We start from the raw sequence: 17741 nt of genomic DNA on the forward strand, positions 1-17741 counted from the left end.
TGTGGATATTTTGTCAAAGAATTTGAGCAGCTGAAGGACAAACCACCACAGACAACCGGTAGAGTAAGTCTGGTTTGGTTGGAACATTTACACAATTTTGCATTCGTTAGTTTCAGGCTGTATATACCAATGAATTGTGTATTACAGCCTGATTAATCAGACTGCCATTTTACTTGCTTCAATAAATTCAAAATTAAGAAGTGTGGTTATTGGCTAATTATTCTGTAGCCTAATTACCATGTCATTTTACCAAATAATTTTTCAATTTTAAAGTTCAAAAGCAAATTACACTGTTCATGATAGGCCAATTAATTTACTTGGTATTTTCTTAACCTCTATGGGCTATCCCACCCCTGGTACACCCTATCAACAACAGGTGAAATATCAAGAGCGCCAAATTTGAAAACGATTAAATGTCATAATTCAAATTTCTCAAACATACAACTATCTTACACCCTTTGAAAGATAAACATCTCCTTAATCTAACCACGTTGTCCGATTTCAAAAAGGCTTTACGGCGAAAGCATAAAGTTAGATTATGTTAGGACAGTACATTGAAAATAGCTGTGTGTAATGTTTTGTCAATGCAAAGACACGCGTCACCAAAAGCAGAAAACCAGCTAAAATTATGCACTAACCTTTGACAATCTCCATCAGATGACACTCCGAGGACATTATGTTAGACAATACATGCATTTTTTGTTCTATCAAGTTCATATTTATATCCAAAAACAGCGTTTTACTATGGCGTTGATGTTGAGGAAATCTTTTCCCTCCAATACCGCCAGTCAAATCAGCACAACAAATTAAATAATTACTATTCGAAAACATTGGTAAAATATTATATTGTCATTCAAAGAATTATAGATTTGCATCTCTTGAACGCAACCGGATTGCCAGATTTAAAAATAACCTTACTGGGAAATCACACTTTGCAATAATCTGAGCACTGCGCCCAGAAAAATACGCTTTGCGATACAGACTAACCGCCATGTTGGAGAGATCTAAAATCGAAAATACTATGTAAATAATCCATTACCTTTGATTCTCTTCATCAGATGTCACTTCCAGGAATCCCAGGTTCATAACAAATGTAGTTTTGTTCGAAAAAGCTCATAATTTATGTCCAAAAAGCTCAGTGTTGTTAGCACATGATCTATGCCCGCCGGACTTGTCTTCATGAACGAGGGGGAAAAAAATATTTACGTTCGTTCAAACATGTCAAACGTTGTATAGCATAAATCATTAGTGCCTTTTTCAACTAGAACATGAATAATATTCAAGGCGGACGATTGCATTCTCTTTTAAAACGTATTGGAACGAGAGTACCCAACATGAACTCGCGCGCCAGAGTCTAATCGGCCACCACCGTTCCAAGGCTCTTGTTCGTTCAGTTCTCACAGTAGAAGACTCAAACCACTTTCTAAAGACTGGTGACATCTAGTGGAAGCCATAGGAAGTGCTCAAAGATTAATAAGCCCCTGTGTGTTTCAATGGCATAGGCTTAAAGGTAATTCAACACATCAGGTATCCACTTCCTGTCAGAATTTGTCTCAGGGTTTTGACTGCCATATGAGTTCTGTTATACTTACAGACACCATTCAAACAGTTTTAGAAAATTCAGAGTGTTTTCTATCCAAACCTGAACAATAATATGCATATTCTAGCTTCTGAGTTGGTGTAGGAGGCAGTTAAAAATGGGCACATATTTTTTTCAAAATTCTCAATACTGCCGGGGCTAGGGGGCAGTATTTGCACGGCCGGATAAAAAACGTACCCTATTTAAACTGGTTACTACTCTTGCCCAGAAACGAGAATATGCATATAATTAGTAGATTTGGATAGAAAACACTCTAAAGTTTACAAAACTGTTTGAATGGTGTCTGTGAGTATAACAGAACTCATATGGCAGGCCAAAACCTGAGAAGATTCCATACAGGAAGTGCCCTGTCTGACAATTTGTTCTCCTTCTGTGGCATCTCTATCGAAAATACAGCATCTCTGCTGTGACGTGACATTTTCTAAGGCTTCCATTGGCTCTCAGAAGGCGCCAGAAAGTGGAATGACGTCTCTCCTGTCTCTGGGCAAAAAACAGCAGCTCTGTTTGTGAGTGGTCAAGCTGAGAACAGTGACACTGGAGATGCGCGTTTATGTGAATTCTCCATTTTTTTCTTTCAGCCTTTGAATGAGTACAATGTCGCCCGGTTGGAATATTATCGCTATTTTACGAGAAAAATAGCATAAAAATTTAAACAGCGTTTGACATGCTTCGAAGTACGGTAATGGAATATTTTGACATTTTTTGTCACGAAATGCGCTCGCGCGTCACCCTTCGGATACTGACCTGAACGCACGAACAAAATGGAGGTATTTGAATATAACTATGGATTATTTGGAACCAAAACAACATTTGTTGTTGAAGTAGAAGTCCTGGGAGTGCATTCTGACGAAGAACAGCAAAGGTAATCCAATTTTTCTTATAGTAAATCTGAGTTTGGTAAGGGCCAAACTTGGTGGGTGTCAAATTAGCTAGCCATGATGGCCGGGCTATGTACTCAGAATATTGCAAAATGTGCTTTTGCCGAAAAGCTATTTTAAAATCTGACACCGCGATTGCATAAAGGAGTTCTGTATCTCTAATTCTTAAAATAATTGTTATGTATTTTGTGAACGTTAATCGTGAGTAATATAGTAAATTCACCGGAAGTTTGCTAGTTCTGAACATCACTTGCTAATGTAAAAAGCTGTTTTTTGATATAAATATGAACTTGATTGAACAAAACATGCTTGTATTGTATAATATAATGTCCTAGGAGTGTCATCTGATGAAGATCATCAAAGGTTAGTGCTGCATTTAGCTGTGGTTTTGGTTTTTGTGACATATGCTTGCTTTGAAAATGGCTGTGTGATTATTTTTGGCAGGGTACTCTCCTGACATAATCTAATGTTTTGCTTTCGCTGTAAAGCCTTTTTGAAATCGGACAATGTGATTAGATTAACGAGAGTCTTGTCTTTAAAATGGTGTAAAATAGTCATATGTTTGAGAAATTGAAGTTATAGCATTTTTGAGGTATTTGTATTTCGCGCCACGCGATTCCACTGGCTGTTGACTAGCGTCCCACCTTGCCCAGGGAGGTTAAAGCATGTCATCAATAGCATACTATTTTTTCACATCTGGATAAAATATATTGTTGTACTGTCTTGATATCTGTTTTGATATGTTGATCATTTGTATTTGCAGAATTTCTACACGGTAACCCCTTCCAAATGGACACTGAGATGGATTCTTCCTGAGCCTCTGGACCAGACCACCTCGTCACTATGGGGGACACTGGGTGGTAACAAGCAAACCTGATTGGTCAGGACCCAGGATTCACCCCACCCACATTAAAACCGAAACAAAGTCATGGGATCGCCAAGATGGAATGCTTGGGAACTCGTTGTGCACCAACAGGCCAGAGGAGGAGGACGCTGGATTGGATCTTCTCGATGACCAACCACAACAATCTGAATTTCTATCGGACATCGAGTGTTTCAAGTGTCTCCAGCTCAGAGACAGATACCGGTACAGGAGATATGCTGTTATATCCAGTGTGGAAGAGACTAAGCAAGACGGACATTTTGAAAATATAGCAGCAAACTAAAATGCATGGGAGACACAGATACGACACATGCTGGAAGCGTTCACCAACTCCAAGTACTAAAAACAACATGTACTGACACACAGGAGCGAGGCCACATGATTTTAAACTCTGTGGGAAACAGTTTACCTGTCTGTCCCACTTAAAGACCCACCAGTGAACGCACACAGATGAATGGCGGTACATCTTCCACAGTGGCGCTGACGGCAGTGGCGCTGACCTCACCAATGCAACTCACCAATGCAACCTCACCATGTGCGACTGAGGCTTCATGAGTCTTGCGGAGTTAAACGTTCACCAGCTCCTTCATTGCGGACTGAAACCGCACTGCTGCTCCCGAGTGTGGGAAAAGCTTCCGACTTCGACAGCATCTGAAAGTTCACCGATGGGTTCACACAGGTGCCAAACCCTTCTCCTGCGATGTATGCAGGTTAACATTTTTCGTAAATGAATCTTGTTCTGGAGACAGCTCTGCGGAGTGGTCACTAGCTGGCACAGACACAAAGCCATAAAATGGGATTGTAAACCTAACTTTATCCATACAGCTAACCCTAACCTTAAATGAAGACCAAAAAGCAAATATCTGTTTTCATGAATTTTTATAATATAGCCAATTTATACTTTCCAGCTGGGGAAATCGCTCAGTTCTGCCTCTAGGATGAATTAAATGTCAACAATAAACGTAAACCTGCTCAAAGTATGTGGCAGCAAATTCTCTGACCATACCACCTGGAACAGAAACAAAGATCCACACGGGTAACAAGCCGGAGGAGTGCTCAGACTGCGGGCTGAGGTTCCACTGTCTTATCACCCTGAAGTTGCACCAGTTAACTCACACCAAGGAGAAACCGTACGCTTGCAGTGTCCCCAACTGTGGTAAACGCTTCAGTCAATCGTTGAGTTTGTGAAGACATGTTCGGACACATACGGAAGAGAAACCATTTGCGTGTTCCAAGTGATTACAGATCCACAGACAAATCGACACTAAGAACCCATGAGAAAAGACACACTGGGGTAAAGCTGTACTGCTGTGATGAATGTGGAAAGGCTTTTTTTATCAGGCAAAAAGCTGTAAATCCATCAGAGAATGTACACAGGGGAGAAGCCATACCACTGTGACATATGTGGGAGAGATTTCTCCCAGCTAAGTAACATGAAAGCGCATACAAAAATCAACAAAATACGTTTGTATGCAACAGGTGTGGCAAGGGGTTCGCCTTAACCGGGCCTTGACATATACAAATAGCCACCAATGCTGAGCCCTTGGGGCATCCACATTTAAGTCTAAATCCATTTAATAATTAATAAATCCATTTAATATACACCGTCACAAATAAATTCATTATTTTGTTTAGGCAGATCATAAAAACATTATTATACTAAGAAAATCTATTTCAAAAGAATAGAATAGCTGAGTGTCGTGAGAGCTCACATGTAGAACCTGTGGAACTGCGGTTATTCTGCAAAAAAGTTATATTTTGTAAAAAAAAAAATGAAAAGCATGTGCTCCATTCTCTCTCGGTCAATTATACACTGCACTGTTCATCAGTCTCTTCATACCCTGTTTGACAATTTATCATATTGTCACCCATCAGACTATTGTGAATTTAATCTTACCTTTAGGCTACATCTATTAGTATATGCGTGAAAATAATCTCGATGTAGTTTAGGTCTAGTTTCATTGGGCCATTATCAGCTGTGCAGGCAACTGTCGGTGAATAACAATTTAAAACGACTTATGACAGCTTATAACAAAAGTCAATATTTTGCAATGACCAGAAAAATCAACATTTTACAATAGCCAGATCAGCCTTTGGACTTGAACCCCATTGAAGACCTGTGGTTTGAACAGAAGAGGGCAGTCGATAAGCACAGACGAAGAACATCAATTATCTTTAAAAATTCCATATGGAGAAATGGGCTAAGATCCCTCCCCACGTGTTCTCCAATCTCATAAAACATTTTAGAAAACAGCTCAGTGTCGTTATCCTTGCAAGGGTAGGGTGCTGGAGTACTGAAAACAGGAGTGCCAATAATTTTGACACATATCTTTTTTAGATTTAAAAAAAATACTTGTAAAACAAAATAAAAAAAATTCTGAGCAATTGTATTACTATAAAATACTATAATAAAAAAAATAACAAATTGAGCATGCGATATAAGTTATTATTTATTTTAGACAGTATTTTTTTCTCATTTTTATCAAGAGTGCCAATAATTATGGACCTGACTGATGGGGAGACTAGATACATAAATTGCTTTATAAATTGTTTTCATTTCATTTTTGACCAGTGCCTCCACACATTTTGCACTCTACAATCTACAATCCTTAACGAACAAGTCTCTTCTTCTGTATGAGTTTATCTCCGACAGTGACTTTGACATGATATGCCTCACTGAAACATGGCACAGAGAGGGTGACTTTTACCATCTTCAGGAAGCAGCTCCGCCTGGATACAAATACATTGAAAAGGCGTGCAGCCTGACTACCAGACTGACACTGTCTGGCACTGCTCCAACTCCTCTCTACTGCTCAAAGAAGACCATTAAATTCCGCAACCTGATTAAACTTAACCCGTCCTTCTTTCAAGAACACATCAAGCCCACCTTTGCGTCTGACTGCAGTAAGCTGGCCCTCGATGACATGGTCAATCTGTATAACAGCACTCGGAGTAATACCCTGAACATCCTTGCCCCTGAAAAAACATGTGAAATAACATTCCAACGCTTGTCTCATTGGTTCACTGATGAACTGCGCAGAAGGACGACTCATGGCTTGAGAGACATTGGAGGAAGGATAGCCTCGTACTGGTCTATAAACCCACCAGCACATGCCTTAAAAGCAGAACGATCAGCCTTCTACTCTGCCACGATTGACAATAACAACGTTAACCCCAGAACCCTGTTCTCTATCATCGACCACCTTTTCAACCCTGCAAACTCATGCTCTCCTGCAGCCTTATCTGAGCAATGCAATAGCGTCTCAGATTTCTTCACGACATAAATTGACACTATCAGGACAAACATCATCCTCTAAGACGGACTGCACCATCAAAACCTGCTCATCTAGCATGCTTATGTTTGTCACCACCCTGATCAGCAAGTCCCTGCTGACCAGAGAGGTACCATTGATCTTCAAAACAGCTGCAGTCAACCCCCTTACTGAAGAAACCCAACCTTGACCAGGACATCCTATCCAACTACAGGCCCCCTTCATCTTCTCTCAGATTGACTATGGTAATGCGCTACATTTACATTAGTCATTTAGCAGACGCTCTTATCCAGAGCGACTTACTGTAGTGAAAACATACATTTCATTTCATGCATTTTTTTTTTGTTTTACTGGCCCACCGTGGGAATCAAACCCACAACCCTGGCGTTGCGCACACACCATGCTGGCATTGCAAACACCATGCTCTACCAACTGAGCCACAGGGAAGACCCCACTAGAAGTCCTGAAGACACGTCTCTGAACTATGGGGGACAGAGGCTTCTGCTCCCTTGTCCCTCGCCTATGGATTGCTCTCGGAACTTTTGAAACGGGCCTTAAAACCTACTTATACAGACTGCCTTTTTTATAGTCTTATTCCCTATCTAAACTGTATTTAGCACCTAGCCCACTATTGCTATTTTACCTGCCTTGATTCTAAATTAAATGTTGTTTTTATTGTACTGTATATAATTTTTTTCCCTCAGTAGAGCTTTAACATCACTCTGTAATGAAATGTGCTATACAAATAAAATGTGTTATTATTTAAAAGCAATTGAACAGTAAATCAGATATGTATGAACATACTCCCCCAAATAAAAGGTGACATTTATACATTTTGTCACCTCATATGAAACATTTGATATCAAATCCAAAATGCTGGAGTATAGAGACAAATTTAACATTTTAGCATCACTGTCCAAATACATACATATAGTACCAACAGTAACATAGGGAAGTGTATCTGTATATTCTAAGCTTTATAGTAACACAATTCCATAATCACTCACTCCTATATGTGCTAACACATGCCTCTGTTACGCCCCCCTATGTGGTAACACACACACACACGTCTATGAAGAACGAACAAAGCACTCATATGTGCTTATAACATACCTCCGCTGTGTATTGGAGCAGCGAAACAAATTGGTTGTGACAGTGTACGGTGTGAACCCCACAGGTTCCTGGCAACACACACACACACATACACACACGGCCCTCGCCAAAACTCCCATCTGTCACCGGATCCGCCAGGACGAGCCGTATGAGCCCTTACCCAGAATCCTCCTCTCGGGGCGTTGAAGGTGGCTGCGCTATTTACAGGACTAACAGATGCACATCTTGGAGAAAATGAAAGTTTCCCCTAATCACTGATTCATGGTCTGATTTTCTTCCTAATGGAGAAAAGGAGGAGCAATTGTTTCAGCTAGTGACAGTCACTTTGAAGAAAATCCCATATTTACTGTACGACCAACCCTTTTTATTAGCATGTACAATTATTTGCATGCAGACAACAAAAGCCAACACATATTACATGAATACTCAAGCATAAACTGTACACACTACAGTATCATTTAAATAATTGAGCAGTGTATTTAAAAGTGCATTCAAAAATCGTAACATTCAGGATTTTCAGATACAATGCGAGCTGTAAACTCATTGTAACTCTCATACATACACACTCGTCCTCCTAACCCTAGCTGTGTCCTTACTTGATGTCTACTCTGTCACCTTGCTTGCCTTTCCCCTGTCCCTCTCTCTTTTTCTCTTTTAATCTCCCACCCTCTTTCCCTCTCTACAAAGGAAACACCAGAAACCCAGAGAAGGTGGAGTATTTCCATCCCCCCATCAGGTTCCCTCTCTCCAGTTTGAGATAAGCCTTGTCTCCTCTCTCCATGGTAACCAACCCAGCGTTGGTGGCTGCTTCCCTGGTCACGTCCTGGTCCCCGGCGAACGCTGAAATCACCGGGTGTCCGTTCAATACCAGACTCACCTGAGAGAGAGGGATAGAGGCATAGGGGGTGGGAGGGAGGGGGAGAGAGAGAGTAAAGCGTTGTTCACATTGGCAGTTTGAAGTGACTCAAATCCTATTATTTTACATTTGAATCTTTTTCCTGCAGTCTGAAGAGCCAAAACACACATGGAATCAGATATTTAAAGCCACATTTCAAACCACCTTCGTAGGTGGTTTGATGTCCAATACAAATCTGATTCCTGGCCATGCGACAAATCTGATTTATTTGCCCTCAAGTGTTTAATTTACTCTTATTTAGCATATCTTCTTGCTTGCTAGCTACTGTGTTGACAGTTTGACAAGAACATGTGGTAGCTAACTAGCTTGTTAATTATTTACAAACAAATTAGTGAATGTGCTAGAAAGCTAAATAGCTACCTAGCTAGCTAGTTGACTGCTGTGGCTTGCCAAAAAGTACTTGTTTTGAAAGTTGAATCATCTTATCCAGTGAGGCTTTAAAAGTGCTCTTACACTATGATTTTGAACATTCAAAGCAACTGGGAAACTTCCATGGCAGGCATTGTTGTCACCTTAGCTTGCTACATTGGCCTCCCGAGTGGCACAGCTGTCTAAGGCACTGCATTGCAGTGCTAGAGGTGTCACTACAGACCGGGGTTTGATCCCGGGCTATATCACAACCGGCCTTGATCGGGAGTCCCATAGGGCGGCGCACAATTGGCCCAGCATCGTCCGGGTTCGGGGAGGGTTTGGCTGGTGGGGCTTTACAAGTAGGTCGTCATTGTAAATAAGAATTTGTTCTTAACTAATTTGCCTAGTTAAATAAAGGTTAAATAAAAAATAATACAATAAAAATAACTTCTGAGTCATAGGAAGCACGAGCACCACCAGCAATCAGCCTAAAACACTGCGCACACACTCCTTGTTACTAGCATAGCCATGTCAGCAAATTACTGCTGTCTGAACACACACAAATCCAATTTGGTCACTTGTAACTTGCTGTTTGGACAGTAAGTATTTCAAAACAGATTTGAAAAACATAACTGATTTGAGCATTAAGGCCTGCAGTGTGAACAAGGCTTCATGTCCTGGTCACCGGTGAAAGCAGCGATCCCAAATCGCTTTGTCCGTAAGGGAGGGAGAGAGAGAAAAAGAGATAGGAAGGAAGAAGTGGCAGTCGGTGTCGTTTAACATTACGGATGATGATTGTTTTTTTTTTATGAGCATGGCCTTATTTGTATTACAGCATATTGGATGACCGTCATTCATATTCCATTCACCCAGCTCAATGTAACATTGATAGGTTTAGGCTACAACATGATACTCAAATACTTCCTATACCCATCATGAGGTTGCTACAACGCAGCCTACGAATGAAAGTTTACAACGCACAGTGCCTTCAGAAAGTATTCATACCCCTGGACTTATTTCACATTTTGTTGTGTTACAGCCTAAATTTAAAATGGATTCAATTGATTTTATTTCTCACCCATCTACCCATAATTAAAATGAAAACTTGTTTTAAGAAGTGTTTGCAAATTTATAGAAAATTTAATTTATAAATATTCACACCCCTCCACTCCATTCCGTTTCTTATCCTGAAAAACTCCCCAGTCCTTAACGATGACAAGCATACCTATAATATGATGCAGCCACCACCATGCTTGAAAATTTTGAGTCAACTACTTACCACATTTTATGCACTGCATCACTAGCTAGCTGTAGCTTATGCTTTCAGTACTAGATTAATTCTCTGACCCTTTGATTGAGTGGACAACATGTCAGTTTATGCTACAAGAGCTCTGATAGGTTGGAGGACGTCCTCTGGAAGTCATCATAATTACTGTGTATGTCTAAGACAGGGGGTAAAAACTGAAAACCAGGAGCCTCCTAGGTTTTGTATTGAAGTTAATGTACCCAGAGGAGGATGGAAAATAGCTGTCCTCTGGCTACACCATGGTGCTTGCCCAGAGAGTGCTGTTGAGGCTACAGTAGACCTTCGTTATAAAACAGTGTGTTTTAATCAGTAATTTGGTGACGTGAATATATTTAGTATAGTATTATCTAACTTTTTAATGTTATACTGTTTTAATTTTTATGAAATCCACTAAGTAGGATGGTACTCCCCTTCCTCCTCTGATGAGCCTCCACTGGAAGGGAGAGAGAGATAATATACATCAATTTGCTGTAATATTATTTGTGTTTTCATGTGTAACCCCTACCTGTATTGTCTGTCGGTTGTATACTTTGACCACATGGAAGCAGAAACTGAAGACTCCTTTTCTGGGAGCCACAAAGATGCTGCGTGCTGGGTCAAAATGGCTGCCCACATTCACCAGGATCTGAGAAAGAGATGGAGAGAGAGAGGTGGGGGGAGAGAGGGATAGAGGTGGAGGGGGGAGAGGGAGAAAGAGAGGGGGGAGAGATGGAGAGGGAGAGAAACAAGTTGATAAAAGTTGACAAAAGTTGACTTTTTTATCATGTAAAAGTTGACCAGTTATTCAGTCTATTGGATGGTCATGGTATGGTCTCACTAACCTGGTCAAAGTAGATGGTCATGGTACGGTTGCTCATCTCAGAGGGTTCGTGGTTAGTGTTCCTGACAGCGGAGAATGCCACTCGACCGGCCCCCGACCGCACCGACATCCCCAATGCGTTACCCGACGGTTCCGACGAGGGGGTGGAGTCACAAACCACCAGACACTTCCCCTCCAACACGATTGGCTCAGTGTCATTCTGAGCTCTGGCCCCCAGGGGACCCCACTGAAGGATTAAAATTAGTCCAAGGAAAAGGGCGTAGTTAAGTGTTATTATGGGGCGGGGCAAAGATGAACAAGGAAGAGGAAGGCGGTGCATTATGTCTCAAATGGTTGTAAGGTCTTGGATGTTTTTTGGATGTTGGTTTTTCAATTTTGACACAGTTGAAAATGTCAGTTTCCCACACAGTTTCAGTTGAAAGAAACAATCCTTTGTGAATACATTACAAATTTCAGTAAACCAATGTGTATCTTTTCAGTCTTGTCTAAACCACACGGTAATCAGCTAGATCACAGTTTAAATCCTTCCGGAATCTTTAGTTGGCTCTGAAAAGGTTGAATCCCAGATGGTCAATTGATCCAAACCCACTGAATCTGAATGGTGGATGGTGTATGCCCGATCACTTGAAACCCACCGTTGGGCCACGACCCAAACCTCCTGCAGGTACGGCCAAGTTTGTCCAGGTTCCCGACCTGTTTTAGCAGATTTGTAATACAAGTCTCAGTGGAGTTGGTCAGGTGGTTTTTCACAGGCCAACCTTGACCCTGCCAAAGATAAAGATTCAGAACAGAAATTGATTCACTGAGGAAGACAGTCTAAAGTCTTAGAATCATAGTATACAGCATAAAAATATCATAGTATCCGAGACAAACTCTTGAAGCAGGCCTAAAGTGAATGTAGTGCTCAAATGTAAACGAGTTACATTTTTGGGTGGTGTAGATGGAGAAGGAATTGAGGGATGAGAAGGAAAGGAGGAGGAGGTAGAATAAGGGATAATCTAATGGATTGGCTTGAATAGGGAGGGGGGAGGGAGGGGGCTGAGGCTATTGAAGCCAGCTGGACACAGGAGGAGGGCAGGAGAGGGGGAGGAGAGGGAGGAGGAGAGGCCTGCATCATCACTTCTGAGCTACCATCTGTAGGACACTCTCCTCACATTCCTTTACACACACACATGCATGCACACACACGCACACACACACACACACATAGACACACGCAAGCGTAATCGACCATGTATTTGCAATTCCATATATTTATCCATATACAAAAATGCACATAGAAACTGTAAATTTCCCCATTGTTCCCCATAGTTTAAATTCCTTTAAGCTCATTGGATGGTGAAGGACACACAGTTCAAAATCTGCAGTTTTACATAAGACGTCTATATTTGTTCTCTTTATTGACAAAGATTATTACAGAAAACATAAATGAAAGAGTAGTAAAGTTACAGAAATATGACATGACAACAATATTGAACCATTTTCAAAAAACCATCTCACATTACCATGGAAAATTGTATTTTTTCATGTAAAGCAGGAAAAATAATAATAAATAATTACAACAGTGAAAAAAACGAAATATTAATTCTTACCTTTTACGTTGAGTATATTTCCTGTATCGACGTGGAAGTTACTGTCCCAAGAGGTAGATTACCCTTTCTGTGTCTCTTTTCTCTCTCTTTTCACTGACTCCCTCTCCCACTCTCCCTTTCTTTTTCTCACACTCACACTTTCTCTCCCCCTCCCCACCTCTCTCTCACACACTCACTCACCCACTCTCACACCTCTCCCCCCTCTCTTCCCTTGCTCTCATCCCACCCTCTCTCCTTCTCACTCTCTCTTTTTATCTCTCCCTATCTCCTCCCCTCTCTCTCCCTGTCAGGGAACCCCTGTGTTCAAACAGACGTTTAATCATATCACAACCATCATAAATCGTCTGTTTTCTCTCGCCCACAACCGCCTACCTGTTCCACACTCCTCCCTCTTCTCTCCATCATCTCAGATCCTCTTTCCATTCTCTATCCTTTCCCACTCCCTTAAACGCCATTGAGCTACTGATAAAAGGTGATTTTTCCTTAGACTTGTTGCGCATTTAGACACTTAGATTTAGAAAAATGTAAGAATTGAATATAGACTTCTCACAGTAGAATAAGAATATCTATATCAGTAATTTGACCTTACGTGGTTACAAAATGTTGATAAATTTTTTTTTATCCGTCCATCAGTACAGTTATTTCTACTTCTGGCCAGAATTGAGAGAAGATCTCCAGTCAGACAACAGTCTCAGAACAACGTGATGTGATCGAATGGATGATTGACGGCTCCTCACAGCTATAGACAGGGCCACGGGTGGGACTTTAGACCTAACAACTTCTTGTATAAGCCCTTTCCACCAAACAGAAAACCAACGGGGCTGTGTTCTTTCCGCCGCCATGGAGACGGGCTAAAGTACGGATACAGGGTCTCGGTGAAGACACACCAACTATAACTATAAATATGGGCCTTATCGTCCACATTATAAAAGGAGACCAATCCCTCCTCATAATCCACAAACACCCCCACCTTCTTGGACTTGTCTCTCAGGTGATGGGGGATGGATGGCCCGGCACAGGCATTGAGGTTTCCCCCTTTCCCACGACACATGGCCCAGTAGCCTTGGTCTGGCCTCACCGCGACACTCCCCTTCCTGTTGATGGACTCTCTGGCCACACACACATCCCAGTCTGTCTTGTCACCCACCTGGAGGGAAGCGGGAGTAGACAGACAGTGCTTGAATTTAAAAATGTTTCCTTTCCTTTCACTGCAGTGTAATGTTTTTTTTAACCTCTCTGGGATACGACAACAGCCAGTGCAATTGCAGGGCGCCAAATCCAAAACAACAGAAATCTCATAATTAAAATTCCTCAAACATACAAGTATTATACAACATTTTAAAGATAAACTTCTTGTTAATCCAGCCACAGTGTCTGATTTCAAAAAGGCTTTACGGTGAAAGCATACCATACCATTATGTTAGGTCAGCGCCTAGTCACAAAAAAACATACAGCCATTTTCCAGCCAAAGAGAGGAGTCACAAAAAGCAGAAATAGAGATACAATTAATCACTAACCCTTGATGATCTTCTTCAGATGGCAATCATAGGACTCCATGTTACACAATACATGTATATTTTGTTCGATAAAGTTCATATTTATATCCAAAAATCTCAGTTTACATTGGCGCGTTATGTTCAGTAATGTTTTGCCTACAAAACATCCGGTGATTTTGCAGAGAGACACATAAATTTACCGAAATACTCTTCATAAACTTTGATGAAAGATACAAGTGTTATGCATAGGATTATAGATAAACTTCTCCTTAATTCAACCGCTGTGTCAGATTTCAAATAAGCTTTAAGCACACCATGCGATAATCTGAGTACAGCGCTCAGACACCAAAACAAGCCATACAGATATCCGCCATGTTGTGGAGTCAACAAAAGTCAGAAATAGTGTTATAAATATTCACTTACCTTTGATGATCTTCATCGGAATGCACTCCCAGGAATCCCAGTTCCACAATAAATGTTTGTTTTGCTCGATAAAGTTAATCTTTATGTCCAAATACCTCCTTTTTCTTCGCCCGTTTAGTTCACTATTCCAAATGCACAAGGCGCGGGCACTAAGTCCAGACGAAAAGTGAAAAAAGTTCCATTACAGTTTGTAGAAACATGTCAAACGATGTATAGAATCAATCTTTAGGATGTTTTTATCATAAATCTTCAATAATATTCCAACCGGACAATTCCTTTGTCTTTAGAAATGAAAGAGAACGGAGCTCGTGCTCACAGCCGTGCGCGATCAATAACTAAAGGCTTTCAGCTGAGGCAGTTACTGTGACTGGTCTTATTTGCTCTCCTTTCACAATAGAAGCCTGAAACAACGTTCTAAAGACTGTTGACAGCTAGTGGAAGCCTTAGGAAGTGCAATCTGACCAAATTTACACTGTATATTGGATAGGCAATCACTTGAAAAACTACAAACCTCAGATTTCCCACTTCCTGGTTGGATTTTTCTCAGGTTTTTGCCTACCGTAGGAGGTCTGTTATACTCACAGACATCATTCAAACAGTTTTAGAAACTTCAGAGTGTTTTCTATCCAAATCTACTAATAATATGCATATCCTAGCTTCTGGGCCTGAGTAGCAGGCAGTTTACTCTGGGCACGCTTTTCACCCGGACGTAAGAATACTGCCCCCTATCCCAAAGAAGTTAAGGCCCAAGGTCACGTTAGTCTAGTTTAGTAATCTTTTTCATGTGTTGTTTTCCATTTTCAAAGAAATGTGCAAATAGATAAACTAAACAAATAAATATAATAAACTAGACTAACCAAAACTGTAAGCTGAGGTACAACAACAAAAATCATAAGAACATCAGAGAATAGGTGCAACTCTCACTCAAGATTAATTCACAATTAAATTGTTTTTAGTTTTAAGTTGTGAGCGAGAGTCACTCCTAGCTACAGTATAATCTCTTCATATTTTCCCTCACCTGGACTATCCAATAGCACCTCTCGGTGGCGAAGCCTTGTTTTCCCAGCACACATACGCAGTAGTCAAACCTTTTCGGATTATCAACCAGGGAGCGGTTCTGCTGGTATCCCAGACTCACCTGCTTCTGATCAGAGGACAGGTGGACCAACGAGGAGGCTGTGACCGGGTCCAGGGTCATGTCTGCTGTAGAGAGATATTTTATTTTATTTCACCTTTATTTAACCAGGTAGGCCAGTTGAGAACAAGTTCTCATTTACAACTGTGACCTGGCCAAGATAAAGCAAAGCAGTTCGACAAAAACAACAGAGTTACACATGGAATAAACAAACGTACAGTCAATAACACAATAGAAAAATATATATACAGTGTGTGCAAATGTAGTAAGATTAGGGAGGTAAGGCAATAAATAGGCCATAGTAGCGAAATAATTACAATTTAGCATTAACACTGGAGTGATAGATGCGCAGATGATGATGTGCAAGTAGGGATACTGGGGTGCAAAAGAGCAAAAATAAATAACAATATGGGGATGAGGTAGTTGGGTGGGCTATTTACAGATGGGCTGTGTACAGGTGCAGTGATCGGTAAGCTGCACTGACAGCTGATGCTTAAAGTTAGTGAGGGAGATATAAGTCTCCAGCTTCAGGGATTTTTGCAATTCGTTCCAGTCATTGGCAGCAGAGAACTGGAAGGAAAGGCGGCCAAAGGAGGTGTTGTCTTTTGGGATGACCAATGAAATATACCTGCTGGAGCGCGTGCTACGGGGGGGCCTTTACCTAGCAAAGACTTATAGATGACCTGGAACCAGTGGGTTTGGCGACGAATATGAAGTGAGGGCCAGCCAACGAGAGCATACAGGTCGCAGATGTAAGCTCTGATAAATTATATGTATGATATATAAGTTATGAAATATGATATTTCAGTGATGTGAACTTGAGTCATAACCTTATTTACACAATCATGTACTCGTTGATTGATTGATTCATTCATTAATTCATTTACACATACAAACACAGACTTGCCTGCATATTGCTGGGTTCTATTCAGCTCTGGAATGAGAATGAAAAGGTGTGGATAGACATATCTTTTTCTCTAACCACACCAATAAAAAAATACTGACCACCAACTTGACGCAATCTCTTTTCAAAGTCTCTGCTGGTGTCCACTAGCTGAGACATTTTTCGCCCATCATGTCCAAATCATCCGAAAGTATCTAAAATTGACTGTAAAGCTCAACAAAGTCAGATGTTTTGAACACGATGCACTAAAAATGTCAATATCGGTCCCATGACTTGAATGGGATTTGTGCCACAAATGCTAAACTGTGGAAACAGTGCCAAGTAAACTTAACCAAAGCATGGATTACTGTCATACCTTGTCTAAGGAAACCATTATGTCATTTTGTAATTTGGGGGAACGATCCATTTAAGTTCAGTTCATTTCAATTCTATTCAATTTACTAATATAACTTTATTTATCCCATCTAGGGAAATTTAGAAATGCAAAGTCAGTTTACATGTTATATCAATGTATCAGTATTGAGATAAGAGAGACACTGACCTGTATGAAGTGGAGTTGGTCCTCAGTGTGAGAGCTGCTCCAGCTCAGTGCTCCTTTTATCTCACTGATTTCCTGCTCCAGCTCTTTGATGAGCCCCTCAGCCCGCCTCTCTGCTGCTTTCTGCTTCTCCTCAATCACCTTGATGAGCTTAGCCTGGCTTCTCTCAAGCCTGGCTTATCTCTTTTTCAGCACAAGACCAAATATGAATATGCAATATTAAAGACAATGGTTTTGAACAAATGTTCTTGCTGAAGTCCTGCATATTCATCAAACCACGTTAAATTAATACAACTGCAGAGGACTCAGAGTTGAGCCCTGGGGTACCCCACATAGATGAAAATGATAACAGTCATGATGCTTATCATAAGAACTCACTCTACTGAGCTTACGGTACTGTATATTTAATCAATATTATTTATCAAACCAGATTGAATTAATACAACTTTAATGGACCCAGAGTTGAGCCCTTGGGTACCCCACAACATTCAGGATGCTTATCATGAGAATTCAC

At 40.8% G+C, this 17741-nt stretch overlaps 1 protein-coding gene across 1 annotated transcript; it reads right to left on the bottom strand.

Moving 5' to 3' along the window:
- Positions 1-8091: 8091 nt before the first annotated feature.
- LOC106608967 (cerebellin-1) lies at positions 8092-12952 on the bottom strand. The gene is made up of 4 exons (XM_014207236.3): positions 12732-12952; positions 11141-11904; positions 10825-10944; positions 8092-8623 (listed from the first exon to the last, which is right to left on the bottom strand). Exons 2-4 carry the CDS (start codon positions 11456-11458, stop codon positions 8426-8428), a joined length of 636 nt encoding a protein of 211 aa, XP_014062711.1. The 5' UTR covers positions 11459-11904; positions 12732-12952; the 3' UTR covers positions 8092-8425.
- Positions 12953-17741: the final 4789 nt, after the last annotated feature.

Source organism: Salmo salar, chromosome 07 (assembly GCF_965601325.2).
Source record: "Salmo salar chromosome 07, fSalSal1, whole genome shotgun sequence".
NCBI classification, from domain to species: Eukaryota; Metazoa; Chordata; class Actinopteri; order Salmoniformes; family Salmonidae; genus Salmo; species Salmo salar.